At 35.6% G+C, this 27,856-nt stretch overlaps 2 protein-coding genes across 2 annotated transcripts; both read left to right on the top strand.

Moving 5' to 3' along the window:
* The first annotated feature begins 69 nt into the window (after nucleotides 1-69).
* LOC132189751 (very-long-chain aldehyde decarbonylase CER3) lies at nucleotides 70-5,694 on the top strand. The gene is made up of 11 exons (XM_059604534.1): nucleotides 70-571; nucleotides 669-901; nucleotides 1,002-1,234; nucleotides 1,315-1,534; nucleotides 1,669-1,796; nucleotides 2,516-2,772; nucleotides 2,883-2,990; nucleotides 4,340-4,546; nucleotides 4,654-4,764; nucleotides 4,969-5,142; nucleotides 5,239-5,694. Exons 1-11 carry the CDS (start codon nucleotides 521-523, stop codon nucleotides 5,410-5,412), a joined length of 1,896 nt encoding a protein of 631 aa, XP_059460517.1. The 5' UTR covers nucleotides 70-520; the 3' UTR covers nucleotides 5,413-5,694.
* Nucleotides 5,695-12,193: 6,499 nt separating this feature from the next.
* LOC132188996 (uncharacterized) lies at nucleotides 12,194-17,548 on the top strand. Its single transcript, XM_059603461.1, has 4 exons — nucleotides 12,194-12,695; nucleotides 12,801-12,935; nucleotides 16,556-16,774; nucleotides 17,332-17,548. Exons 1-4 carry the CDS (start codon nucleotides 12,536-12,538, stop codon nucleotides 17,373-17,375), a joined length of 558 nt encoding a protein of 185 aa, XP_059459444.1. The 5' UTR covers nucleotides 12,194-12,535; the 3' UTR covers nucleotides 17,376-17,548.
* Nucleotides 17,549-27,856: the final 10,308 nt, after the last annotated feature.

Raw genomic sequence — 27,856 nt, 5'->3', positions numbered from 1 at the left:
GGCATTAATTATAAATTTCTTTGCGGGGGATGGGAAGGAAATGCTTCACATAAATTTAGGCCATCCGTACAGCTGTTCATTTTTGAAGAGAAAGAGAGAGAGAGAGAGAGAGAGAGCCTGAAAGCTTAGAACGCGTTGAAAATTCACGCATAAATACAGCTTTCATGATTGGCGACCGCCCATGTCCACAGCAAGAGCTAACCACTGTACTTGTAATCTTCTCTTATAAGTTGAGGCCTCCCGGAGTTGCAGAGTAACACGACATATATACAAAGCAAATTACAAAACGCAACTCTCTCTCTCTCTCTCTCTCTCTCTCTCTCTTACCAGAGTTGCAGATTCCTTACATCTGGGATCTCTTGTTCACTCTTTTCAATTATATAGGTTCTTCCCACTTGCTCTTTTGGGCTACTTTTTATTATTAGATTATACAAGAGGAAGCATTCAGGAACAGGGGATATAAATAAATATTGTTATAATATTTAAAAAAGGGCAAGATTTTTCCTGTCTTGTCGGTAAAATGGTTGCTCCTTTGTCAGCTTGGCCTTGGGAGAACTTGGGCGTCTTTAAGGTATGAATTAACTGCTAACAATTTCATGTTTTTCGTTTTTTGATTGGTTTTTATGTACTGATATGGGTTTAAAAATGCTATCTTTATATGTGGGAAGTATCTGCTGTACGGACCTTTTGTTGCGAAAGTTTTGTATTCAAGATTTCATGATCAGGAAGATCAATCCCATGAGGATAGCAGCTGGTGCCTGCATCTTCTGATAGTATGTGCACTTCGAGGTTTGATTCATCAGCTATGGAGCTCCTACAATAACATGCTTTTCCTGACGCGAAATCGAAGGATTCTCCAGCAAGCTGTTGGTTTCAAGCAGATTGACAGCGAGTGGGATTGGTATATATGCTTTCCTGTTTTGAAGCATCGAAATGATTTGATCTTGTGGTTTATAAAATGAGTTTGCTTTAAATTAAATTAATGTCGTGTTAATTTACAGGGACAATTTCATAATTCTTCAAGCATTGATTGCCTCCATGGCGTCTTATATGTTTCCTTTCCTTGAAAATCTTCCCCTCTGGAACGCAAAAGGATTTATTGCTGTTCTGACACTCCATATGGCTGTTTCAGAGCCTCTGTATTATTGGGTGCATAGATTTGTCCATGGGAGCCCACTTTTTACTCATTACCATTCACTTCACCATTCATCTCCAGTACCCCATCCCTTCACAGGTTTCATTAATTAAAAAAACCCATCTCTAATATTTTATTTTTATTTTTTAATCTTAATATGATTCATTATTTCACTGCAGCTGGATATGCAACGTTTTTGGAGCATCTTATGTTGTCTGTTGTGATTGGAATTCCTATGCTGGGGGCTTCTGTAATGGGATATGGGTCAATAAGCATGATCTATGCCTATGTTTTAATCTTTGATTTTCTGAGATGCTTGGGGCACTGCAATGTGGAAGTTGTTCCGTATCAAATCTTCGAGGCCATTCCCTTTGCTAGATATCTTCTCTATACACCAACGTAAGCAACTCAAAATCTCCCTAAATCTAACAAAATGATTTCTTCATGTTGAAGGCAGTTACCATCTAATTTAGACAACCTTTTTTCATGTGCTGAGTTTTACCAACAATTTACTTCTTCTTCATGATGTGCAGATATCATAGCTTACATCACACAGAGATGGGGACCAATTTCTGCCTCTTTATGCCTCTCTTTGATGCATTAGGGAAAACACTCAATGGCAACTCATGGGAATTGCAGAAGCAAATAAGTTCAAGTCTAGGTGGGTCCAGCTCAATTAATGCCATCAAATTTAAGCAATTATCATTCATGTGTTGGTTGAGATCTAATTTTATGATCAAGAATTCTTGGATGGTTGAAATCATAAAAGCAAGTCTCAAAGTAAATGCTTCATTGATAAAAGATTGTCAAACTTGTATACTGTTGGTGCTTTTTTTGTCCAAGGATTCGCTCTCTCGGCGATTTTTCTTCATGGTTGCACCATGTGAGAATTTTTGTACGCCATTGATTGTCCTTCAAAACAAAGGCAGGGGCAAAAAACTGTCCGATATTTAAGTTAGCATCTTTACTTATAAAATAAGAAAAGCAATGGAAAAATAAGTTCTAATGAACGGATGTATGTGAATGTGAGAGATGTGAATTCCTGTGAGAGGGAGGAAGAAGAGAAATCCTCTTAGAAAGGTTCTCTCTCTCTCTCTCGGGAGGGAAAAAAATCCTCGAGAAAGGCTTTCCTTTCTCCTTTTATTCCTTGGTGCAACAAAGGTGAAATGTGTCAACTTTTGAGCGGGTGATAACATATGGTAAATAAATATAAGTAGGTGGGGCCCTATGGGAAGATATTTTCTCCCCAACATATACCACTTTATATAAAAGCTGACTACAATGTCCCACGTTATAAGTGATTCTAAGAAAACTCTAAATTAACTTGTTTTTTTAGGTGAAAGATAAGCTTTGACTTTATACTTGCAAATATATATGCAGAAAAACATGGAAGGGTGCCGGATTTTGTTTTCCTAGCCCATGTAGTGGATGTCTCCGCTGCTATGCACGCACCGTTCGTTTTTCGGTCGTTTTCGTCGCTGCCATTTTCGACGAGGCTCTTCTTGCTGCCGCTATGGCCCTTCACCTTTTTGGTGTTGATTGTGATGTGGGCATCGTCCAAAACCTTTCTTTACACTTTCTACAAGCTCAGGGGCCGGCTGCATCAAACATGGGCTGTGCCTCGATGTGGCTTTCAGGTCTGCTTACATTAATCAAACACTTTATAATTTGTGTAAGATTTGTGTTCAAAATTCAAATTAATCTCATTTATCCATTGCCTTTGTTGTTTTTTTTAAATGTTTTGCAGTATTTCTTACCATTTGCTGCAGAGGGCATCAACAAGCACATTGAAGAGGCCATTCTCAGGGCTGATAAACTTGGGGTTAAAGTCATTAGCCTTGCTGCACTAAATAAGGTGGGTACCTATGTTTATTATTTTACTATTTTAAATAATAAAAACTTGGATTTTTCTTTTTCTTTCTTGCTAAAATCAGAGCTTTAATTGAGCTCTGGTCATTTCTGATCATGGTAGGTAGAGGAATTAATGGTTGAAAGGTATAGTACTTCAGGGCTGGCGTAAAGGCTAGGCAGCAAAATAAATTTTGGTAGTATGCATTTCATGACATACAAATAAAGAAAGATGTGCAACAATTTATAGTAAAATTTAAACAAATAAACTTAAAATAAATGCTATTTAATAAATGGTTAAATATAAAAAAGTCTCATTTCTGTAAGAGAAATCATAAAAGCACAACTTTGGTCCAACTTTTTCTTTATGTAGTTTTTTTTTTAAACAAAATAATAAAAAAAAAAAATTCTTAAGCAATAACATCCTATGTGGTAATTTTTTTATTTGGTATTTTTTATTAAAAAATGGTATTTTTCTTCATAATAATGATCATTTTTTTTTTAAAAAAAAAAAAAAAAAAAAACCACATAGGATGTTATTGCTTCAGGAATTTTTTTATTTATTTTTTCAAAAAAAAAGAAAAGTTGGGCCAAAAAATTATGCCTTTATCATGCCTCTATATAGGATCAATATTTAAGTGTCTAAAGGAGATGTTTGCAATTGCACAGTATGGCTAGAAACGAATTTCCTTTTCCTTGAATTAATGTACATTTAAAGTCCATGAATGATTCAAAAAAAAAAAAAAAAACAAAAAAAAGGTCCATGAAAAGCAAGTTAACACAATTTTAAAAAAAATTATTGCACTCTTACTCAGTTTGCCAAACGGCCCTTTGTCGCAGGCCATTTCCACACGGGAAAACGATTTTATTTTGCTGTATTTAACGGCACATGGCACGTGGTGAATATGCTGCCGACTGCCGAGTTATTTGCTACGTGGAAAAATAATAATAATAATAATAATAATCATTAATGGCTAACAAAAGGTAAAGGCATAGACGAAACTGCCAGGTTTGAAAACGTGTCGTGAACGTAAAGAAGAAATAATCAGCAATTCATCAAGGGAGTATGCAGCTGAAAAAACTCAAAAAGGTCCCATTAATTGCTTCTCTTATAAAACGAACATTATACATCTCTTCTGGGCTCGTGTGGCAAAATCAGTCTCATTGTCTATATCACAATACCATCAATAATATTGGATTTGATTCATCAGTGAAATGGCAAACAAACAAGTCACTATATATTGAAAGGTTAAAAGTTTTAGTATATATATATATATATATATATATTTTTCATTATTTTAACTTGGAAAAGACCTTAAATATTCTCTCTAAAAAATACAAAATTATTGTGTGCAGAATGAAGCTTTGAATGGGGGTGGAACACTGTTTGTTAACAAACTCCCCAACCTTAAAGTTCGAGTTGTCCATGGGAACACTTTAACCACCGCAGTTATTCTGAACGACCTGCCAAAGGATGTTGACGAGGTTTTTCTGTCTGGGGCTACTTCCAAGCTGGGCCGAGCCATAGCACTCTACCTTTGCCGGAAGAGAGTAAGAGTCCTGGTATGTGTTCTTTCTCTTGTCCTTTTTCTAGTTTTCACTAAATTTTAAATGGTTGACACCGAAAATTCGAAAACATTGTGTTGAATATTGGATGGGAAAAATTGCAGATGCTAACTCTATCAGCAGAAAGATTTCAAAAGATTCAGAAGGAGGCACCGGTGGATTGTCAGAGCTATCTAGTCCAGGTGACAAAATACCAAGCAGCACGCAACTGTAAGGTATCATCATGTTTTCACCTCTCATTGGGTGACGTGTTTTTAAGTTGTTTTTATGTCAACCCCTTAAAAAAAGAAACGAAAGAGAAACTAAGGTCGACCAATATGAAATAGGCGCGAAAATGATTACTATTATTATTATTATTGTGATGCCATCTATAGTGGTAATACAAGAATTAAGTTATATGCTTAATGGTGAATGTGTAGACATGGATTGTTGGGAAATGGATCACACCAAGAGAACAAAGTTGGGCTCCATCAGGAACACATTTCCATCAATTCGTGGTACCCTCAATCTTGTCCTTCAGAAGAGACTGCACATATGGTGATCTTGCAGCCATGAGATTACCAGATGACGTCGAAGGGCTTGGATGCTGTGAGGTGAGACCATTAGATCTTCTTCCTGCTCTTCAACCACACATGCAGGAGTAATTATTTAATTAGATATTAATTATGGGTTAATTATTAATGAAACAGTATACGATGGATAGAGGAGTTGTTCATGCATGCCATGCCGGGGGCGTGGTTCATCTCCTAGAAGGTTGGAGCCACCACGAGGTCGGAGCGATTGACGTTGACAGGATCGACCTTGTTTGGGAAGCAGCATTAAGACATGGTCTTAAGCCAGTGACATCACCAAACAAAGTTTGAGGTTGCCGGCCGGGAAAGAAGGATCAACAAAATGTGGTTGTCGTTATTTTTCTCTTTCACTAGTTCATACATAAAAGAGTAGATCGAGCGAATTGTTTCTTTCCTTTGTGGAAGAATAATAACTTAATATATATATATAGCACAATCATATTCGCGTCCAATTGTCCAATTATATTGTTGCCACTCTATGTATATTTGTGATAATATCATCACTAAGTGATAGTCCAAAAGCGATCAAGTTATTTGAACATGATGGTGATCTGATTGATTACTTTTTCTCGATGCATATGGTACTTAATGTATTTGTTGTTATTGTTGTTGGACTTGTGGAGTCGATGTCCAGTTTGTCAATTAACCAATCAACCCGAGAACCTTTAAACAGCTCTACTTTAAATCTCTTCCTCAGCCACATCAGTGACTGTTCCCATGATTCTCGATCGGCATGAGGCAATATGCATGATGGTGTTGTTGGGTGCAGGGAATATTTACAATAGCTAGGAAAATCTCCAATGAAGGTGTAACATGTGGGCAGAAAAATCTGTTAGGAAGAGAGGCCGCAAACATTATGTAGAGAGGGACTTTCATCTCCTTCCTTTAGACCCTATTTTCCTTTTCCTACTATTATATATTCCCTTTGATTCATACTAACTTAAGCATCGGATATATCCTTTACTTCGGAATGCCCTTTTGCTAATTTCTTCTCTCTTTGCAAGCATTTTTGATCGATATCCTGGCACGCGGTTAATTATTCTAACAGTTTGGTGACATATGTGATAATCCTTTGGCAAGGCAACCAAAGACCTTGTCAGGAGGACTCCTTCAATAAGGCAACCAAAGATCTTGTCGAGAGGATTCTGACGTATTAGAGTATATGTGATGTCTACATTCCAGTTTACACTTTAGTATGCTTAATTTTCTTTTCCAAGTCTAAGTAGTTTTATTTTTCCTTTCTGAGTTGAAGTTGGATTAGCTTTCCTTGCCGCCCATCTTTCATCAACAACACATAAAGTACTAAAATGTACTAGGACATGAAGGAGCGCTATTGGTGGAATAACATGAAGAAGAGGGAGATTCCGAAGTAAGCGGAACGATGCTCTATTTGTTAGCAAGTGATGGCTAAACATCAACAGTTAGCAGGGGCCTCTTTAGCCATTTCACGGTAGGTCTGCCAAAGGTGCCGACCAAACAAGACTCCATATGGGTAGTAATTGATAGGCTAGCAAAGAGTGGCCACTTTATTCTTATCAAGATCATGAATTCGATGCAAAATCTAGCGGACTTGTACATCAAAGAGGTTGTTAAATTACATGCGATACCTGCTGCCATAGTCTCCGATGGAGACCCTCCCTTCAGCTTGTCGTTTTGGATGAGCTTGTAGAAATCAATGGAGACAAAGTTGAATTTTAGTACGGCCTACTGCTCACAAACTGATGGTCAGCCGAGGAGTTCCATCAAAATATTGGAAAACATGCGGAGGATGTGTGTACGTACTTGATTCAAGGGAAGCTAAATTCAATTCTTGTCCTTGATCAAGTTCGCTTATAACAATAGTTTTCAAGAAACTAGTGGGATAGCACTGTACAAAAGCATTGTATGTAGGCTGTTAAATATACAGAAAATATAATATTTTTTGTATATTCCATAATTAAGTTGATATTGAAATATTACCTATTTATGGGTTGATTGTAATCAAATCAAGGAGATTTGATTACTAAACTTGTATGTAGACACTACCGTATAAATATGGACCTTTGTATTGTGGACAAAAAAAAAAAAAAAAGTTAATGAGCACAATGTAATCCTTAGAGGTATTCCGAGTGGTGGACGTAGGTGTCTAACACCAAACCTCCTCCATCCCCCGTCCGTTGGCTTCCAGCCTCCCAAGCTCCATTGTTCTCAGCAGGCTTGTCTGTCCACAATACAACGGCTCCAAGCCATCACTGGCCGTCTACCGCTCAGATCTTGCTTCGTCACTATCGATCTACAGCAAACCCACCTCCATCCGGTCTTCACTGACTCACTAAGTCTAGCCCATCACACCGTCAACCACCAATCCACCACCACAACCCCGATACAGATGTTGCCAGATTTTCATCTCACGCCAGATTTCCACGATTTGTTTTGTGGAGAAGAAGATGTGTGTTTGGTTATGAGATTTCTTTACCCTTATTCGATTGTGTAGCTATTCCTATTCTAGTTTTAGGAATATGTTATCCTGGTTTAGATGTGTTTGGTAACGGGATTAAGGTATTTCTTATCCCAGTTTATGTAATCTGGGAACGAGATATTTGTTGAAAAAAAAAAAGAAGGGAGAAGAAGAAGAAGAAAAAAAAAAAAACAAAAAAAAAGAAGAAGAAGAATCGGTCCAAGTGGACCACATCACGCGCGCCATGCGCCGGTTAGGTTTGGTGCGCCGATATGATAATCGCCCAAATGGGCTCAATATCCTTTTATATTTGGCTAAAGTCGGCCCCTTTTATTTTTGGCTCATTGTCAACCCTAGCCCATTATCGCCCCCTTTTGGATTTTGGCCCGTCATTGGCCTCTTTTGAAGTTTGACTCATTGTCAGTCCCCTTTTATTTTTGGCTCATTGTCAGCCTTGGCCCATTGTCGGCCCCTTTTGGATTTTGGCCCATCGTCGACCTTTGAAGTTTGACTCATTGTCAGTCCTGGCTCGCTGTCGGCCCATTTTGAAGTTTAGCTCGTTGTCGGCCTGGCCAGTTGTCGGCCCTTTTTTGAATCTGCATTCACCAGCCACTTGTTGCCATCATTTGCCGCCCCGCAGCCTCTATCTCCTTTGGTAGTCATCACCATCTACGGCTCATTCCAGGCCTCTGCCACCGTCGTCTTCATTTCAGATTTCAAACTTAAGGTTCCATAATATTCCACCTTGTATGTAGGCAAGTGTCACTCACCACCCTTATACTAGGATGAGATTGGTGAGCAGCAACAAGTGAGACCAAATTTGGTACAAGAAACATGGGAGAAGGTAGCCCTTATTCGATAGATGATGTTGGTAGTTGAGAGTAGACAGAATAGCTATGTGGACGAACGCCATTGGGAGTTTGAATTCGAAGCGAGCAATAAAGTGCTCTTGAAGGTCTCGTCCATAAAGGACGTTGTCCAATTTGGCAAGAAAAGAAAGTGATATTCTCAGTTTGTCAAACCATTTGACATGGTAGAAAAGGTTGCTCTTCCAACAAACTTGGTTGGAGTTCACGACGTATTCAGTAATACATCTAATGGCTCATAAAGATTGGATTTTTATCTCAAACATTCTAGGTTATTTATAACTCTATTTTGAAAAAAGTTTTGTCTTCTTAATTTTACAACTCTAATTCTCCTATTTTACTTACTTATTCCCTAATTTATTTTTCTGCAATGTTTCTATATATATATATATTCTTTGAGATAGTGTTAATAATTTATCATCAAGTATCAGAATATCATTGACAATACTCACAACAATGACTTCTCTAGAAAGAAGTTTTAAAATTGAAATTGATTCAATCCTATTTTCAATCTAATATATCACAAGAAATATTAAAACAAATGATTTATTATTTTTTTATCCATACTTCATATTTAATGTTGTTAGAACAATTTTCGACTGGTATGATCAACACGTTCTCCAAGGCAAAGTAAATCTTTAATCACATTCTCTGATGCGTTCTTACGTTCCCTTGATTCTAATTCCTGCAAAACAACAACAATTAAAGCGGGTGCAGGCGGGGTCTTCCTTCGATGCCTAAATCAATATCTCTGAGTAATATATGTTGAATACACAACAATTCAGTCTAAAGTTATACCTGAGGTCCATGCCTATTTATAGGCCTATGAGGCGTAATTAGACCTGGACTAGGTCGTCTACTTCGAATAGGATGAGACTGTTGAGAGTTTGATTTGGACCCAAGGTCTACCTCTAATTCAGTGAAGAGTTAGACCATTGGCCGGATTCTTCAATGAGACCTAATTGGACCCGGATTGAGACTCCTATTCCAATTCAGCTTGGAATTGATATCTAATTCGGATTTTATGGAATAAGATTGGTCCCCAATATTTAGGGGATGAGACCCAACTGCACAATCCTTTATTCCTTCCGTGACAGAGTGGTTGTCTAACTCCCAGAGAGATACCTGTAACGCTCTCAAAATTGGCATTAACCAGTCGGGTAGGGTTACTGGCAAGTTTAGCTAACTGGTAACTAAATGAGAAATCGTCCCTCAAAGCATCACCAGAGTTAATGCATAGGAATATGAAATAAGTCTGAGAAGTATATTCATCATCAAAGGAACAAGTATAAACCTTAATACATAGACACAAAGCAACTAATAATAACTTAAGCAGACCTGATAACAATGTGAAGATCTTTCTTAGACAAGGTCTGTGGTAGCTGCCATGCCACTCTTTGGTTCTAAGAACTGGTTCCCTACAGAGTAATAACCGCGTAAGTCTAACAATTTAGTAAGTACACCTCATAATGGAGTATGACATGAGCCAGTTATCATTAAGCAGGAATAAACATGCAATTTTTTGTAAACGTTTGAAGATGTGTTGTCTTTGTTAATACACTGTAAAAGTATTGTTTGGTTAATAAAATGTGGTGTACTTCCGGCGGCAATAGCCTAGGTGTTTTAATGCAGAAAACTAATGTTTTATAGGTTATAGCTATCATATATGGTTTACCTGAAATATTACCCATTTTCAGCAAGGTTGACGTTGTCCCGATGGACCTGTAATACAATGTCGGTGCCCCGACCATTGTACGCTAATGCCCATAATACTAGTAGCCCGACTAAGTCCGACCTCGGGTGGCCTACGTTACTAATGATGTACGTCCTATAGTGACCTGCTCGTTAAGGCTGCGCTGGTCACAAAATAACCATTGGATCCAAGGCCCTCATAACACATCCACACACAGTTTGACCATACATTCAACTGATTCAAGTCTATATAGTAAACCCATGACCATTATACCACACATACCGGTGTACTATATCATACAATGCATCTTATCAACTAGTTATTAAAGCAGTTACCAAGTTGTACAAAATATAGGCATGCTCATATCATACGCTTGCTCAGTTAGTTGACATATCACACGTTTTAAGGAAAGTGTACGTAAGTGTCTACTTACCTTGTGTGCTTGCTTGAGTCCTCCGATATCATGAATCCCTACTATAATGAAATATGACCCATCGTTGTAAGCAATACTAGAGAACTCTACGAGGTTTCATTTAACGAAAAGAGCTACTAGAAACCCCAGTGTCACATATTTGGGCTAAGGGGCGTTTGCCTTGCTCTCTGGGCGAGCTCACGATCTTGAGGGCGAGTGAAGGCTCTCGGCCAAAAACTCCGAACTGTGTTTTAGGCTTCTATCTAGAACTATGGGTTGATACATCTCTCCCTAGGCTCTAAATAGACACATTTAGATACAAAACATACTATCATGCAACTTTAAAGAAAACAAAGGCGAGTTGAAAACTTTTTAAAATCATTCTTGGTTTTGTAAGAAAATGGGTGCGCAAGAGTTTGCCAAGACATTCTTAAAAATGTGTCACACTAAGAAAGCAATAATAATAGCATGAAGAATAAGAAATAAACTATAAATCACCTTGAGGATGGCAAGACTCCACCAAGGCTTCCTCCTTCTCTCTCAAAAATCACTCTTCACTCTAAGGTTAAGATTTCTTGGTGTAAGAAGAGGCTGAAGTCGAAGGGCATGGCTTATATAGGAGTATGGGGCGTGCTTTGGTCTGAAAAAGTGGAGCATGGGTTAAAATTGTTTTTCAGAAATGTTAGGAAGCGCTCAGGTACTGTTGGGCGAGCGTTCAGGTACTATTACACAATGGGTAAAAAGGTTCATATGTATGTTTGGGTATTGCCCAATGGTTTGAAGACTGGTTAGCGAGCGCTCGTGTGGTCCCATAACGTGCGCTTGCACCTAGGCCAAGAGCGTACGCTCGGTGGTCCCTAGCACGCACTCACCCAGTGAGGGTGATTTTGGGTTTTTGCTTCCAAAAGTTTCAAGGAGTTGGGTTATATGAAAAATGTTTAGGTCTTTTGGTTTAAAGGAGCCTTGTTTAATAAAATCATTAACGTTCACAAGAGATAGCTCAATTGGCTAAGGCCACGCCTAATGAAGCGGAGGTCACTAGTTCGAATTTTTCTCCCCCTCTTATGTGAACATATAAAAAATAAAAAATAAAAAATAAAATAAAATCATTAACCAAATCTATAACCTTTTAAAACGGATGTTTTGTTGGCTATTACAATACCAGCCCGAGCTTGGCATGTGGCAGATGAACTTTGGTCCTGGAATATATCCAATCCCGAGACCCAATCTATTCATTACTTGTCATGTTCTCCCGAGATAATTCCATTCCTGAGAGTGATCGTTCTTCGAGTCCTCCTAGCATATACCAATCTCAGGGCCTTGGTTTCTGCCTTTATGGGCCTTGGATAGGTAGTTCTTCGTGGGCCAATGTTGATATTGGAGCTTGTTAATCTTCTGGTGGGCGGATTATTCCCGACAAATATAAAAAAAATTATTAAAAGAACTTTTGGTTTTCTTAAGATTTCAATTGAGCCATTAGATTTTCAATTTTAATAACTAAGTTCTTTAAGTCTTCCTTGTTTTCTAAATTGGTTCTGTCAACTTGTTGTCCAAGTAATCAACGGTCCGGATGCTACATGGACAAGTTACCAATCACACCCCCACCAATACCACGTCGCGTCACACTTGTGTGCCACTATCACGCCACATCGCGCGCAGAAAAGTTTACAATGGTCCAAGTGGTCACCCCCCTGTGACCCTGTCGCAGGTTCGTTGTAACGACAGGCCCCAAGTGGGGTGGTGGTGGTGGTGGTCCGGCCGCCATGACCTAAGTGTTCACCCCGTTATTAGATTTTCAATTTAGCCATTGGGTTTCCTCTCGCCACATGTCGCAGTGTCTTTGAAACCTTAAAAGCCAAAACGACACGCACGACGCAAAATTCTCTTAGCAACGGACACCTGTTCCTAACGTTCCAACCGCCACAACTTTCTCACAAAGACGTGCGTTTCCGAAGGCCATTTTCCCACTCAGTGTTGTCAAAACGCAATCAAAGACGAAGCGGAAAATGGAGAAGAGAGCGTCTCTGGGGGTACAGAGGAGAAAGCCCATTAAGCGTAGCAAGAAGAAGTTGCTTAAGAGAGTAGTAGACTATCTCAGATCGGATTCTTACATGTTTGCTCCTCTCGTCTCTCCCCGATCTAAGACTTTTCGTTCTTCTGCTATAGGTAATTAATATTGTTTTTTTTTTTTAATCAAAATTTTGTTTTCTAATGTTTTTGCTGGTGGGTTTTTCCTTATCTGCTTTAATGGAGTGGAATTTGTTCTCGTAGGAGTGGAAGTAAAAGAACCCATCAAGGAACCCAACAACAACAGGTTGCTCAAGAAGATTGGGGAGTATCTGAAGTCTGATTCTTACATGTATGCTTCCTTGGTTGCTTCTTCTCAATCAATTAGTCCTCCTATAGGTACTTTTACTTCCGATTCCTTTTATTGTTTCTTTTGGTTTTAGTTTGAATTATGAGTAAGTTGCAAATATTTATTCATGAGTTTCGAATGTTTCGTGAAGAATCACATTCTTTTGTTTTGGGTATTCTTATGCTACAAGTGCACAAATTTCTGTCATTTTCTTCTGTGTCATACTTTCCAACTCTCTATGAATTCTAAGAATCTTAGTTTGGAGTGAAATTGGATTTGGACAACTTGAAATGCTTGTATTTGTGGATTTTCTAGTGTGATTGACTTATTTAGAAGTATCTCTTAGGGCTGTGGAGGGGGTTGTGGGTGGATTGTCTTTTAGTCATGATACTATTTCGTTACGTTAAGAGGAACCTCTTGTTTTTTTAGGTGAAGTCATTGGGAAACAAAATGCTTACATTATGGCCATTTGTATTGATAAAAGAAATGTGGAAGATGTCATTAATGATACTAAAAAATGGTTTTGCATAACGACTCTCTATCAAAAGAGCCCTCACTTTTTAACTATTTGGGTCAGCTAAATAAGTTACGATTCTTTCTAGCCTAAATGGTGCCACCTCTTTAGTTGACTCTTTCTTCCCCAATTTTCTTGTCACAACCATGATTAGAATTTTTTATATTTATTTAATTGTGTTCCATTTTTCTGGCATTCTCACTGTTCTTATTGTACTTCCATTTAAACCATATAGCTTCTGCTTTCTGATTTACTCATGAATAAATCATTCCAAGTTGGAGGGAAATGAATGATAGAAGTTTGAGGACACGACTTGCGAGAGGATGTTGGAGGAGCTTGTCTTTTTTTCTTCAATATTTGGTGCTTAGTTATTATGATTTCTTTATTCTTTTTTCTTCTAGTTAGGTTTTTTCTTCTGAATACTTTCTGTGTGCTCCTTATGCTTCTTAATAATATCTTGATTACTTATTAAATAAATAAATCATCCCAAGTTACTTGCTCTATTCTTGTTTTAATTCCATTATATAAAAAAAAAAAAAAAAAATGTTCACCATCTTTATGACTCTTTTATTTCTTTTCTTTGCACTCAGAGTTATTGGCTTCCCACCTTTTTTTGTAAGAACCTGATAGAATGCTTAACAAAATGAGTCATTAAAGCTTAGAGAGGAAGAGAGTGATGCCCAAAATTTTGGGGTTATGTTAAAAACTATATACAGGGCAATGCAGTGTTAATTTTGAAATAATGAACCCAGTTTCAGATTTCTGAAAACGAGATTGCAGATGATTATTTTGAATTAATGGCTAAACTTGAGAAGGATTAAGCAATATTGAATGTTAAGCTTAACATATGTTAGTAAAACCTATGATTGTCAAGGCAAAAAGACTTGGTCTCTGATATAAGTGGAAGTGCTACTCTTAAATAGTAGGATTTGTGTTATTTGAGGCATGATATCAAACAAGCAAATGAAAAATAAGAAGAATAATGGAACTCAGGAAATCTCTGTTAAATGGCAGTCAAGAATGAAAAGGGAACAAGACACTTTCTGCAAGAAGGAAAATACTGTTAGAAACCAATTGTAACCCCAGCTATACCAACAAGAGAACCTATATTTGGTTTGAGAGGGAGGGTGAGCATGGCAGTCGAGAGTGAAAGGGAAACAAGATATTATTTGTCAGAATACTAAATTTGGTGGGATTTTGGGTGCTGCCATTAGCTGGTGCTATATCTTTGTCGGTATACAATCTTAGGAAAATAATGTAAGAAAAGTAACTGTAACCCCAGCACCTGGGGTACCTAGGATTCAGCCAAATCTGAAAAAAAATCTCACCCATATCTGATGAACGGTAGGAAATATATTCCACAGGGCACCTAGGATTCAGCCAAATTATCCAGAGCTTCTGGTCATGCAGGTCTACTTAGTTTTGTAATGGAGCATGGTTCTTGTTCTGTCATGTTATTGAATTTCATACTATCTTGAAACCTTACTTTAGCACTTCACCTAATGAGACTGCTTTGTAGAAAGTGACCTCACTATGAGATTCTGTTGATGATAATAAATGTTTTTTTTATCTGAGGTTGAAACTTGCCTAAATTGAAAATTATATTTGTTCAGTTTTTTTTTCCCTTCTTAGTAACCTAGTAACTTTTCAAAAAGGATGAGAACAATGTCACGATTGGAAGGGAGTAGAGTATCAATTTGAAAAGGAGAAGCATGTTAAGAGAACAGCTAAGATGGATTAGATGCGGCTGCAACTAGAAACTCTACATTGCATTTGTCGTAAATGTTAAAGATTCTGTAAGTTTTGAGACTTGCTGACATGTAAATAGTTCCATGGATGATGAAAACATTACTTTCCTGTTTCACAAAATGCATAAAGTCCCATTCCAGAATTAATCTTCTACAAATTTATGAATATGGCTTTCTTGATACCACTAAGAAATGCGGAGAGCTTTTTCATCTTTGATAATTAACAGAAGGGGAAAAAAGGTAGTCCATGCTGATGTGCATAGTTGACCAAGTCTCCATGAAGTGAGGTGATATTTACAATTCCAATTAAACAGATACATGGCTTATCTGAATCATGGGAAAAAGATGGTGATGAATTTTTATATTTCTTTGAAGTTACTTGACAGTATCATGACAGCAGACGCGGGGCAAGTACACGTCTGATGCTAACTACGCTTTTAAATCCACAACAAGGTTTGGGATTGGGACACACTATGAGAGACAATGATGATATGAAATGTCAATTGATAATTGACTGTTGAATCAGTCTGAACATTACATATTTGTAGGGGATGGAAAATTTAATTCTGGAGATCTAGAAATAGAGGAAAATCACATAGGATCCTCCAACTACAAAAGTCGAAAATCATATAGTGGCTTAACATTACATATTTGAATAGATATCATATCCTTTTCTTATCCCTTCTTTTGTTTTCTCCTTCACTTTCCTCTTCCTTACTTCTTCCAACACTGGTATTCTTCATTGTATTGGGAGCGTAATCGAATTATGAGGAGTTATGATTGTAAATTTTCATATTCTTTGAAGTTACTTGACGTAGTGTGATAGTGGAAGCAAGGGAAGTTCATGACTATCCTTCACAACATGTTGACCTCACGTAAGGGATTAGGAATATGATATAAGATATATTGAACAGACTACATATAACTAATAATACACTGCTGAATGAGTTTGCATGTTACATATTTATAGGTTCTAGAAACTTAAATAGAAAATAAAGTTCAGAGATTAGAAATAAAGGAATATCGCATATGACACTTGTCGTAATAAAAGTCTAATAGACAGCTGAAAGTAGGGAACTGAAATAAAAGACATAAAAATGACATTGGGCTGAAGAACAGTCCAGAGAGAGTGAAAATAGGGGAGATGTAAATCAGGTCTGAAAGGGAACGTGTTGTTGTACTCATTGAGATGGTCATTTTGACAGGTCATAGGCCTTGTAGACCCTCGCCAATCAGGAGTTATGCTTGTTTGAAGTTTTGCCCTAAAACTAAACCCTATTATTGGATGGAGCGTTTGGCCTTTTGCCTATCTGTCAGCTCTAAAAAAATCCATAGAAACTTGTTCCGCGTCATTAACTTTCTTTAAAAAACATGTCATTATTTAAGTATTTGTTCTATTCAATTCCAGGACCTTCACAGTGCATGAATAGGGTCACAATGGCCGTTTTCAAAAGGAGAGTGACTATGGTAGAGAATGAACCAACGGATCATTCGACTGATGAAGTAGCAGAGGATCAAATGGCCAAGAGCTTTCTTCACAAAACAAGAATTTCTGAAGAACACAATTTTCACAGAGAAACTGTGAAGCGCATGGTTTTCCGAAACTGTCGTTCTATATCTGTATCAGGTCACATTCTTTAGCACATGACATGCTTTGTTGTCTTTCCTTTGGCTCATTATTTGATTCCTTGTACTGCAATATGTGTAACTTGGAGCTGCCGTTTGGTGCTTTTTCAACTGTCAGTGCTGTATTTGTTTATTTGTGACGAGTCTTATTGGCAAAGAGCATAAGAAGACTGTGGCTACAGCAGTCAATTTGATGCTTGTGCATCTCGTGATGACAGTCAAGACAGACTTCTCAATTACTTAAATATAACTTCACCAAATTTATGGAACATTTGTAGTAATTCACAAAATTGCTGATTAAATATGTGGTGTTGCAACAAAATGCATGCGGCATTGATTTCTTATAAGCAATTCATTTGACCTTAGCGTTCATGGTGTTTAATATGTCTCTACTTTTGTTGGAAACAAATTGGTTGCTAAAATGATTTTTTTTTTTTTTTTTTTTTGTGATATGGGGTTCGTTAAAATTTTACAGGAACTTGGCCTTTTGTACAGCTTTGTTTCTTTTAATGTTGCAAAGAGCTCTGATTGAGGAACTGGTTTTGTTTTGTGTTGCAGGAAAGGAGAGGCTCAACTCACGGCTAAGGAAAGTTGTCGACTGAAAAGTTGGTACATCAATGAGAAATATACATCATAGTTATTAGTTGTATTCTGTTGCAAGTGGGATAATGAAAGCTGTAGCTAAAACATATGCTGATGTGGTGTTCATGAGTTTGTATAGTTTCTTAATTTTGAAGCATAATGTTTTTTATATTTGAACTTGGCAAGCTTTAGTCATTGTTTGGTCTCTTTCAACTTGAAGACGAGTTGCACCAGCAAATGCTATAATTACTCCCATCTCCTCAAAGCTTATGCAGCGTGGTCTCCTATATGAGTTAGCATATAATTTTTTTTTTTTTTTTGGGAAAATTATGCCACATAAGCTTTGAGAGGACGGAAGTGATGTATAACATTACTCATTGCATCGTAGGTGTTAATCGTCAGAGTCCTAGATCCATCCCCATTTTAGATTCATCTCCATTGTGGGTGTTCAGATTGGAACATTATTGAATGCCTTCTAGAAACATGGTCTTGCTGTTGAGTCAATTTGCTATTGAAATCACTTCCAAATTGGACGTTGCGGCACAATTATAGCAGTTTATGATTGAATTAGCTATGCTGAAACAGTGAATAGGAAAGTGAAAGGGGAAGGGAAAAAAAAACAAAAATTTCAGGGATTGTTCATACTTTTTGGCAACTACAGATTTTAAGTGTTTCTTTGAATGATTGAACTTAGCGGCGAGACATCGATCATGCATTGGAGCCTAAGACAGAAAATGAATGTATGTTCTTTTTGTGCTTAAATGATGTCTATAATGATTAGAATGAACGACAGGGTGACGTGGATTAGGGGCTGATTATGCCCTTGCCTCGACTGAAGGGAGTCATCAATGGGTACTGATTGCCTTCTTTGTCTGTCAGAACCATGTGTAGTGCTTTGATACAGAACTCCACCATTAATAGACGTTGAAATGACACGAGAATGTAACCTGTAATTAAACAGGTCATATTTTTTGCTAGCTAATTTTGTTTTGTGGGTCATGTCAAGAATTGACATTTCTTACGTTGCGTGTAAGGTTTGAGCCATATTATTAAAATCAATGTTTGAGGTTTTGATGCATTGGGGAAGATGTAGAAGCAAATGAGTCGAGTAAAGTTAAAACTCATCAACCAATCTCTAAATTCTTGAGAGAAAATCTCTTAAACCGTTTCTTTACTTTTCCATCTCGTGAGACTCGAAGACTCCTTCCGGAGGAGAAATAACGAAACTTATTTCCTAACAATGATGGAATTGTTAGCGTGATAAAACATGTTATCGCGAAGGGGTTTTACTAACTTGCACTTAATTTGGTGGGGCTGTGGTGATGAATTCGCATTCTCAAGCAGTAGGTATAGTTCAAACCAAACATTCCACAGCCAGTGAGAACCCCGATGGTCACGCCTAAGAGGGGAAATTATGTCACCCCTTCCCGCCTTTTTTATCAAAAAAAAAAAAAAAAAAAAAAGGTTAGTTATATTTCTTTTTTCTAAAAACAAAAATGTCGTCGCCAAAACTCTCATACACTGGTGAGAATATTTCCTGCCACATGGATGTAAGAAGCGGAAAGAGTAATAATAATAAGATTTGTCACAATAGCGATGTTGTCGTGAAAGTTCATACAAGTGAATTTTTTAACGACCAACATAGCCGCCGCTAAAGTAGAAATATTTGAGTTTTAACAACAAAAAATGTTGTTGTTGAAGATCTTTTAAATTAATGTTTTAACAATCAACGCTACTAGCAATGGCACTAAAAAGTCTCTTAACAAATAAGTTTTGTAAAGCTATCGAAATTAATTAACTAAGTAGCACACTCAAGTATTTGTTAAACTAATGATTAAGTGATTAAATATATCTCTTCCTACCAACTTAAGCTTTTAGGATAACTGGTAAGGGAAAATAATTGTCTCAAAAGCATAATAGAATCTAATCATCTGATTCATTCAGGCCTATTATAGATAACCAATCTTTTACATCCGTACGACACAAATGTACATAGTGTACTAAAAACAAAACCTCTATGAATTCATTAAGATCGATGTCCCTCAAACTCAAACTACATGTGATATCGATGCCCCAAGCCAGGGTTTAACTCCTCAAAAACCATCAAACCCGTGGAGTTGGCCGGCACACATGTTTTTCACACTTGTTTCTCTTTCCTTAGACACCAAACCCTAGCTTTGATAGCATTTTTGAATTTTGAAGATGGTGATATATCTCCCATGAGGGTGCAAATCTCCCGGGGAAATGGATCCTCGGACAAATTTGTCCAAAAAATTTGCCCCTAAAAAAACAAGGACAATATTATCTTCCTAAATGCACTAAATGGAAATGAAATGGAGATGATCATTTTTTCCAAATCTCGAGGGACAACCTATTGAGCGAAACAAAACTGTGTTTAGACTCACCACCATTAATGCATCTATAAAATTTGCAATGATGTCTCTTCACAAAAAGTGTAACTCTTCTAAGAATTATATTTGTTCATGGTAAAGAGACATCTCCCATAAAAATTCTATTACCATGGGAGGTTAATGTAAGTAGGATTTGGCTTAAAAAAAAAAAAAAAAAAGTTTACGTGAAATTTATTATATTTTTTTTCAATGATTCAGATTTAATTACACATATAATATATTTCGTACCCAAATTTGGCTGAAAACTTAGAAATATTTGATTCATCACATGTGGACATGTGTATCAATTTGAATGTGTAATTTGGTTAAAACACCCTATACAACATCTCTTCATTGGCTAATTTCTCCCTAAAACATTCCCGTTATTAATTTCTCTTTTTTTTTTTTTAAAGAAATTAATTAGTTTCCATTAATTTTATATTGGGATATTATTTGATTAGATTAGATTAAGTGAGTGGGAGTTGAAGCAAACTTTGAAAGCTCATTTTCAACCACACTTGACTCATAAGTAATTGGTTTGAAGACTGGTCACTGTGTCGGTCGGTCGGTGGTGGTGCTGATGATATATACTGGCATATACAGAAAATTCAACGCCTCGTAACTTGTTTGAGTCGTCTAATAAGAATTTCACAACATTTTCAACTTTTCCACGGTTGGGCACCCATGTCTCCAAAGTGATCATGATTGACTTAATTGGATTTAAAGTGTCATTTTGGACCACATGTTATTTGTATTTTAACTATGTTTCATGTTTTGACATGTTAACTTAATTTTCTTATTTAGAAACTGATGAGTACATACATAGGAGAATAACATATCAAACTTTTCCTTTGTCTCCCATCAAATTTAATGGTCCTCATCTATTTGTGTATACATCAAAATTGTTTAAATATATCTTCCAACTATGGTTTGAATTAGTAATAGGTGTATACTAGAACGCTCTCCGGCAATTTTTAACATGATCTCCGACCCCGACATGAAATAATTAAATAAAAAGTCTCTCTGACCCTTTATTTACGGGAAAGGAAGGGAGAGAGAATCCAAGACATCCAATTTTTGTGGTATAATAATGCAAGTGTGCAGCAGATGGGACCAAAGGGAGAAAGCACGACCACATATTTCCAATCAAAGACAACTCTTTTGAACTCCCCAATGGTATGCAATGATGCAACAGTCTATACCCATGAAGATGAAGATGTCAGTGTAGTACTAAGAATCCCATTAAGCCGTGCACGTGTGTGGCATTCAATTTAGACCCCTCTACAAGAAAAGAAAAAGACTTTTCTCTCTTTCTCTCTCTCTCTTTCTCTCACATATCACTTCAGTCTTTCTCTGGGCTAGGCTGGTTTTCTTGGCCTCTTTTAAATACAACCCCACGTTAGAAAAAGACCTCAAGTGTCGATATACAGACATGCACAGCATTTTACGAAAACCGTCACTGCTCAGGAGCAAGAGGAAGTCAAGCAAGCCACCATTGGCCCTACTACACTTACTATGCACCACCATACATGATGCATGAATAATTGGAGAGGATCCTAGGGATTTCTAATTAAGACTACAAGGCAAATTACCCTTACAAGAGAAACCTTAAAAGACAGGGTTAAAATAGTAGGCGGCTAATACCTGTTGGGTGGTCTTGAGTCTATCTCATCCCCAAAAGTTAACTCAAGAAATGATTAGGCCTTCTCTTACACTTATAAACCAAGAACCAGCTCCTTCTACAACCGATGTGGAATAATTTCAACAATCTCTCTCTCATACTCGAGTCTTAGGTCGGAGCAGAAATAACTCATTTCTCTCGTAGACTATTGAGCCGAGACATGTTAGTTGAACTTAGGCTCTGATACTGATGTTTGGTGGTCTTAGACTTCCCTTAACCCAAAAGTTAGCTCAAGACTTTCACTCATACTTATAAATTGACTACCGGCCATTTTCACAATTAACTTGCCTCTAATCGCTAATTGCATAACCACTTTTGAAGACAAAAAAATTAAAAAAAAAAACTGTTAATTGCTTAGAATAATATAATTAGCGATTTTAGAATTTGAAAAGAAAATTCCGATTTCGTGTATGGCTACATTAAAAGGGTTAGGCCCCCATCCTTTTCCTTTAAAGGAGCTCCTCCAATCACGATAATTAGTCACACGGGGAAACTGACATCATGTTAAGACCACTAGTCAATCTGTCCCACACCTATACTTTGAACTTGAAGATTATCAGGATCTTAACTTATATATCAATTTATGTTGAAGACAAAATTCGATCGGTCTATTAATTTGGAAAGATTGGGGGAGAAGATTTGGATAATAATTCATGCATGTATCCAAAGCATTTTTGGCCTCGTTTATTGCAGTGTAAAATATTTTTTTGAAATGGCTTACATTTCTCGTTTGTATATGCTATACTTCACCGCTAGTGTTCTCCTAGACTCCAAGTAGGGTAATTAATATAGAAAGGCTTTTTATTTCTTCTCTCTTTCCTCTAATATTTATTTGAAAAAATATTTAAATGATTTTTTTTCTCTCCTTTTGGTACTATTTAATTTAAAGAATATTTAAATAGTATATACAAATGATAAGGAAAGTTATTATGGAGTTTATTTGAATATAAAAATAAAATATAATTTAGTTTCCTAAATTTAAGATAAATCTAGGGGAAGTTGTTCTTAGTATTCAAAGAACCCTCTCATAATTGTCTACCCAAATTGCAAACAATATAAGAAGCAATTGCACTGAATATCAATCTCCTTTTTTCCTTTTTTTTGGAAGAAAAAAGTTATAACTTGTATTAATCAATCAAGAGATAGAGCAATTTGTTCTATCAAGAATTGCTTCCCTCCATGTATGATCAGGGACTTGGTGGATGCCTTAGCCAATTTGTGAGCTGCATTATTTACAGCTCTAGTCACATGATCACAGCACCGCCACTGGGGAAAAGATTGCAGTACCATCCGCAAGTCGGCTACAAGGTGCCCAAAGCGACTCCAATTTGGCTCTGCCGAATTCATTGCATTCATCACTGGGAGTGCATCTCCCTCGAAGTAGATGGCATGCCCTCCTATGTCTTAGCACAGGCTGACTGCGTAACAAGTTGCCATAACCTCTCCCACAATCGGTTCTACAGTACCAAACTGAGTAAGATTCCTAGCCGCTATCAATCTCACTATTGATTAAAGGCCTTTTGTTTTCATGTTGGGGTTGTTTGTTAACGACCTCCCCTCAATACTATTCCATTCATTTTCCAAAAAAAAAAAAAAAAAATCGACATTAAAACATTTTCACTTTTTATATTATATAATTTACTTTTTACAACTATTCAAATAAAAAAATCACTACGAAACAATTTTTTTTTTTTCATTTTTCAATATGACTTTATGAAATAAGAGGGTGTTTAACAAACACTCCTAATATATCTTTCTCGCAACTCTTCATAATCGATGATTTTTTTATATAAGCTAAATGCCAAAAATTATTTTCCAACCATTTTTTAGAGTTGAGTAGGGCTTAGAGAAGCAGGCAGTACAAAATCTTTTAGCCTTTCGGTAGGAATCACCCAACCAATTATTATGAACTTCTCTCTCACACACACACATGGAGAAAGTGTGAAAAATTTGCCTGTGACAAAGATAGGGTACCCGATCTCTTGTGCCTATATAAACATTCACCTCTCCCCTTATCAACCCATCTCCCTCTCTCTCTCTCTCTCTCACACGGAGAAAGTGTGAAAAATTTGCGTGTGACAGAGATAGGGTACCCTCCTATCTCTTGTGCCTATATAAACATTCACCTCTCCCCCTTATCAATCCATCTCTTTCTCTCTCTATCTCCCAATGAGGTGTTCTTTGCAGTGGAGAAGAAGGGCCAGGCGTATGGGGGCAAGGAAGAAAAGGCTTAGGCTTCCTTTGGCCGAAAACAGAAAGGCCATGGAAACTTCGATTCAAAGGAAGCTCAGGCAGCTTCAGAGGATGATTCCCAGCTGCCATGAAATGGACCTCGAAACCTTGTATCCGAGGATTGCAATTTACATTCTCTTCCTACAAGTCAAAGTGGATATTCTCAAGAATCTATCCATTTTACATGGCGTCTAATTAAGGAGACACATGCAATTCAAAACAATTCCTCAACTTGTTCAAAATGTAGTGCAAGGTTGAGGGCAATGGGAACGCAGTTATTTGGTGTATTATTTTTATTTGTATTTCATGTTTTACGTCTAATTATTAAATAAAATGAAATTGTGGGAAGCACATATTTTATATATTATTTATGGTATGTAAAAATGATGTGGGGTTTCGACAAAGCTCATCCAATATTATTTATTTATTTATAGAAAAACAAAGTCAAAAGCACGTTAGAAAGGTACAATCAAATCAATGTATTTTCCGCCATTCGTACGCATGCATTGCAAGCCATCACGCAAAAGCCAATTGCTGATTTGATAGTGGTCCTCCGGATAAGAATCACATCCATGTATGTCTCTTGTAATAACTATTTCAGATTTTCACCAATTTTGTTCTAATTGTTAATAATTCATGTAAAAAATATGTGAGAAAATTTTTACGTAGTTTATTGTTCTAATGAGCAGGTGGGTGGGTGTTCGAAATCATTCGGGTTTTTTTTTTTTCATATTTGTTGTTTAAAATTATAACAAGTAGAAGAATAAAATTGTTAAACAATATTAGTTGAAATAGAAAAGATGGTCTTATCTAAAACAAGAACAACTCAATGGCTGTGTTTGGGAAAGGGCGGGATGGGACCCAAAAATTCAAAAAATTTATTTTAAAATCAATCCCAACATTCTTATTTTTACATCACATTAATCACTTTTTATTATTATTCAAATAAAAAATTATTACAAAACAAATTTTTTCACTTTTCTTATACAAAACATTTTTACTTTTTTTTTTTATATCAATCAAATCTGCTACAGTACTATTGCACTCACCTTTTTCATTTCATTGCCAAACATATCCAATTATATCCAAACAATGCCTGGAGTGGAGTCTGTTTGGAGTGAATCCCATCAGGAACAGTATAGTAGCTCCCCCACCCCTCCAAAATTAGGCCATTTTTGTGAGTAGCCCTTGACATTCATGTCGTACCATTTTGGATAAGGAACCTAGACTTTCAAATCTCTCTCTCTCTCTCTCTCTCACACACACACACACACACACACACACACACACACACACATATATATATATATATATATATATATATATATATATATTTGAACTAAGGTTGAACTGATCATTAAATTAGTTTAATTAAGAACATTTAATTATAATTCAATAATTTTCCTTATGTATAATTTCATTAAGTCCAAAAATTTAATTTACGGCATTATTTTTTCAAAATTTGTTGCTTTCCAAAACTATATAAAGACAACATTTGGAATTTAAAAACATACTACATTAATTAAGTACTCATAATCGCCAAATATATATATATATCGGCCTTATAGCCCATTTTTTTAAAAGGCTTTTTTTTTTTTTTTTTTTTTCCTTTGTACTTTTCATTTTAAACCATGTATAGCTATAGGAACAATTTTTTATTAAAAAACAAAATTGGTTATTTTTCTCAGTATTTTTTTTTTCAAATTATCAAAATTATAATCCATGTCTTCTTCTTAATTGCTTTATATATATATAACCATACATAGGATTTTTTTAAATTTTCACCATATATAGGATTTGGTCCTAGGAAATTGGAAATAGATTACCAAAGTGCTCATATGTTTTTTTCAATGGATATCACACTAAAAATATTAAATATTCATACTAATTTTTTATATTATAATTCATGTATTTTTCTTGCCTTTTTTTATTTTTTATTTTTAGACTTTTTCATTTTAAATCATATATACTTATACGAACAAAAATTTAATCATGTTTTAAGATATATGAATTAAACTAAAATAAAGGCTCTTATGTTTTACATAATTTTTTGTTTTGTTTATGTGATTTAGTCGATTTTCGACCATTTTTGAAAGTGTTTTTATGCTTTTGAAATCAAAACAAGGCAAACATTTATCTGATTAATAAGCATAAATCGAACATAAATACTTTAGAAACACCAAAGAAATGTTAAGCATTGCACCTTATGTGAGGATTGATTTGATTGCGTTAAAGGTTTAGTGAAAGATTTTGTTTTATTTTGTATTCATAAAAAAATATTTTGTTTAGTTTGCTTTGTATTTTTTTAGAATGTTTAGAATTATATGAATTTTAATTTTTATTGAAATATAATAGGTATCAGACCAATAATATTAAAAACTAATGCTTTGATAATCAAAATCCACACATGTTTTCTTCTTGCTATTATTTTCATTTTAAACTACTCACATGAGAACAAATATTTTAACATTTTTTTAATTTATATGGAATAAATTAAAATTTGGAGTCTTATTTTTTAATTCATTTGAATGGTTTTATCATTTAGGGAATTCATTTTTTCATTTGTATGATTTACTTGAACATTTTTTGGAATTTTTTGCTTTTGAAAGCAAAATAAGACAAAAATGTATTTGATTGTTGTCTAGAAAAGGAGTAAAAACATAGAAGCCATCTCTCGGCCCTTCTTCTCGGAAAACAGTTTTGAGAGGAGGAGGGAGCATACCCTTCCGCTTCTACTCCCCACTCCTACCCTCCCCCTCCCTTTCTGGTTTTCGTTTTCTTTTTTTCTTTATGTTTGTAGGTGTTCTCCAATTATATCAGCAACTTCGGCCTTTCCGTTATGCGTTTGTTCATCTTCCATCGTATTGTGCCGTTCATCTCCTCCCCGGCCACTGCTGTTGTTTGTTGGTTGTTTGTTTGTGTGTTTTTTTTTTTTTGGTCTTGAATAAGATGTTTTTTCTCTCTAGATATGCCCTCATGAGTGAGGATGAATAATTAGGTGTGAAGGGTCATTTCTCACGTCCTAGATAATTAGGTGTAAAGAATTATCTCTCAAAAACGGTTTAAATAAATTTTGTTAGGAAATTTGACTACTCACATCTTAGATCTAGTCTGCTCGGAGCAGATTTACTTTTTAACTGTATTTATACATGGGTTAGCAGAAGATTGAAGTCATAGATAACACCTGAGTGTAAGAATTTTTGTTTGTATCTATAGCACCTAAGTGTAAGAATTTTTGTTTGTATCTAGGACTTTGTAACCTCATAGCATGTGGGTATGATTTTTGCAGAGCTTTATGTTTTGTGCTGTAAGAACTTTTTGCTCTGCTTTATAAGAGCTTTATGCTGGTGATCTTTAATGAATGAAATCCTCAGATTTCCGTTCAAAAAAAGAAAAGGAATAAAAACGCTTTCAAAACACGAAAGAGATAATTAAGCATTAAATATGACGCGAAATGATTTATTTGATTGCATTAAATATTGAGTGAAAGATTCTGTTTTATTTTATAAAAAAAAAAATAATAATAAATAAATAAATAAATTGTTATTTTGCTATGTATTAATTTTTTAAATGTTCATAATTATATGAGTTTTATTTGTATTGAAATAAAATAGGTATCATAAAAATATCATAACAAATTTCTTCTAATTTTCTATTCATGTTTTAATAATGATAATTCAAATTTCCTTCTTGCTATTTTTTTCTTTATACTTCTTTTCATTATAAATTACACATATGGGAACAAATATTTTAATATGTTTTAATTTTTATGAATTAAAATAAAATTAAGTGTTTTATGATATATATATATATATATATATATATATATATATTGTTATTTACACATTCATGCAATGTTTTGTGTAATTTTGTGCCACTATGTTTAGTGATATACATACTAGTGTATAAATTTAAATGTTTTATTTATTTATTTATTTAAAGATGTGAGATATATTTTTATATATCTTTTTTAACCTGTAATGAAAGTGCAATATTTACAAATATTTTTATATGTCTTCTTTTATTAATAAAGATACATTTAAATTTTAAAATTAAATTATAACGAAGAATCTTGCGCATAGCGCGAGTTATGAGCTAGTTATATATCATAGTACTGGAAATTCCGCCCAGAGCCAACGGCTAAAACCCTTCACAGGCAGCTCCTAGTATATATATATATATATATTTCAAAGACCTT

Source organism: Corylus avellana, chromosome ca8 (assembly GCF_901000735.1).
Source record: "Corylus avellana chromosome ca8, CavTom2PMs-1.0".
In the NCBI taxonomy this organism is placed as follows: Eukaryota; Viridiplantae; Streptophyta; class Magnoliopsida; order Fagales; family Betulaceae; genus Corylus; species Corylus avellana.
The sequence above is the reverse complement of the archived record's forward strand: the minus strand, read 5'-3'. Positions and strand labels throughout refer to the sequence as shown.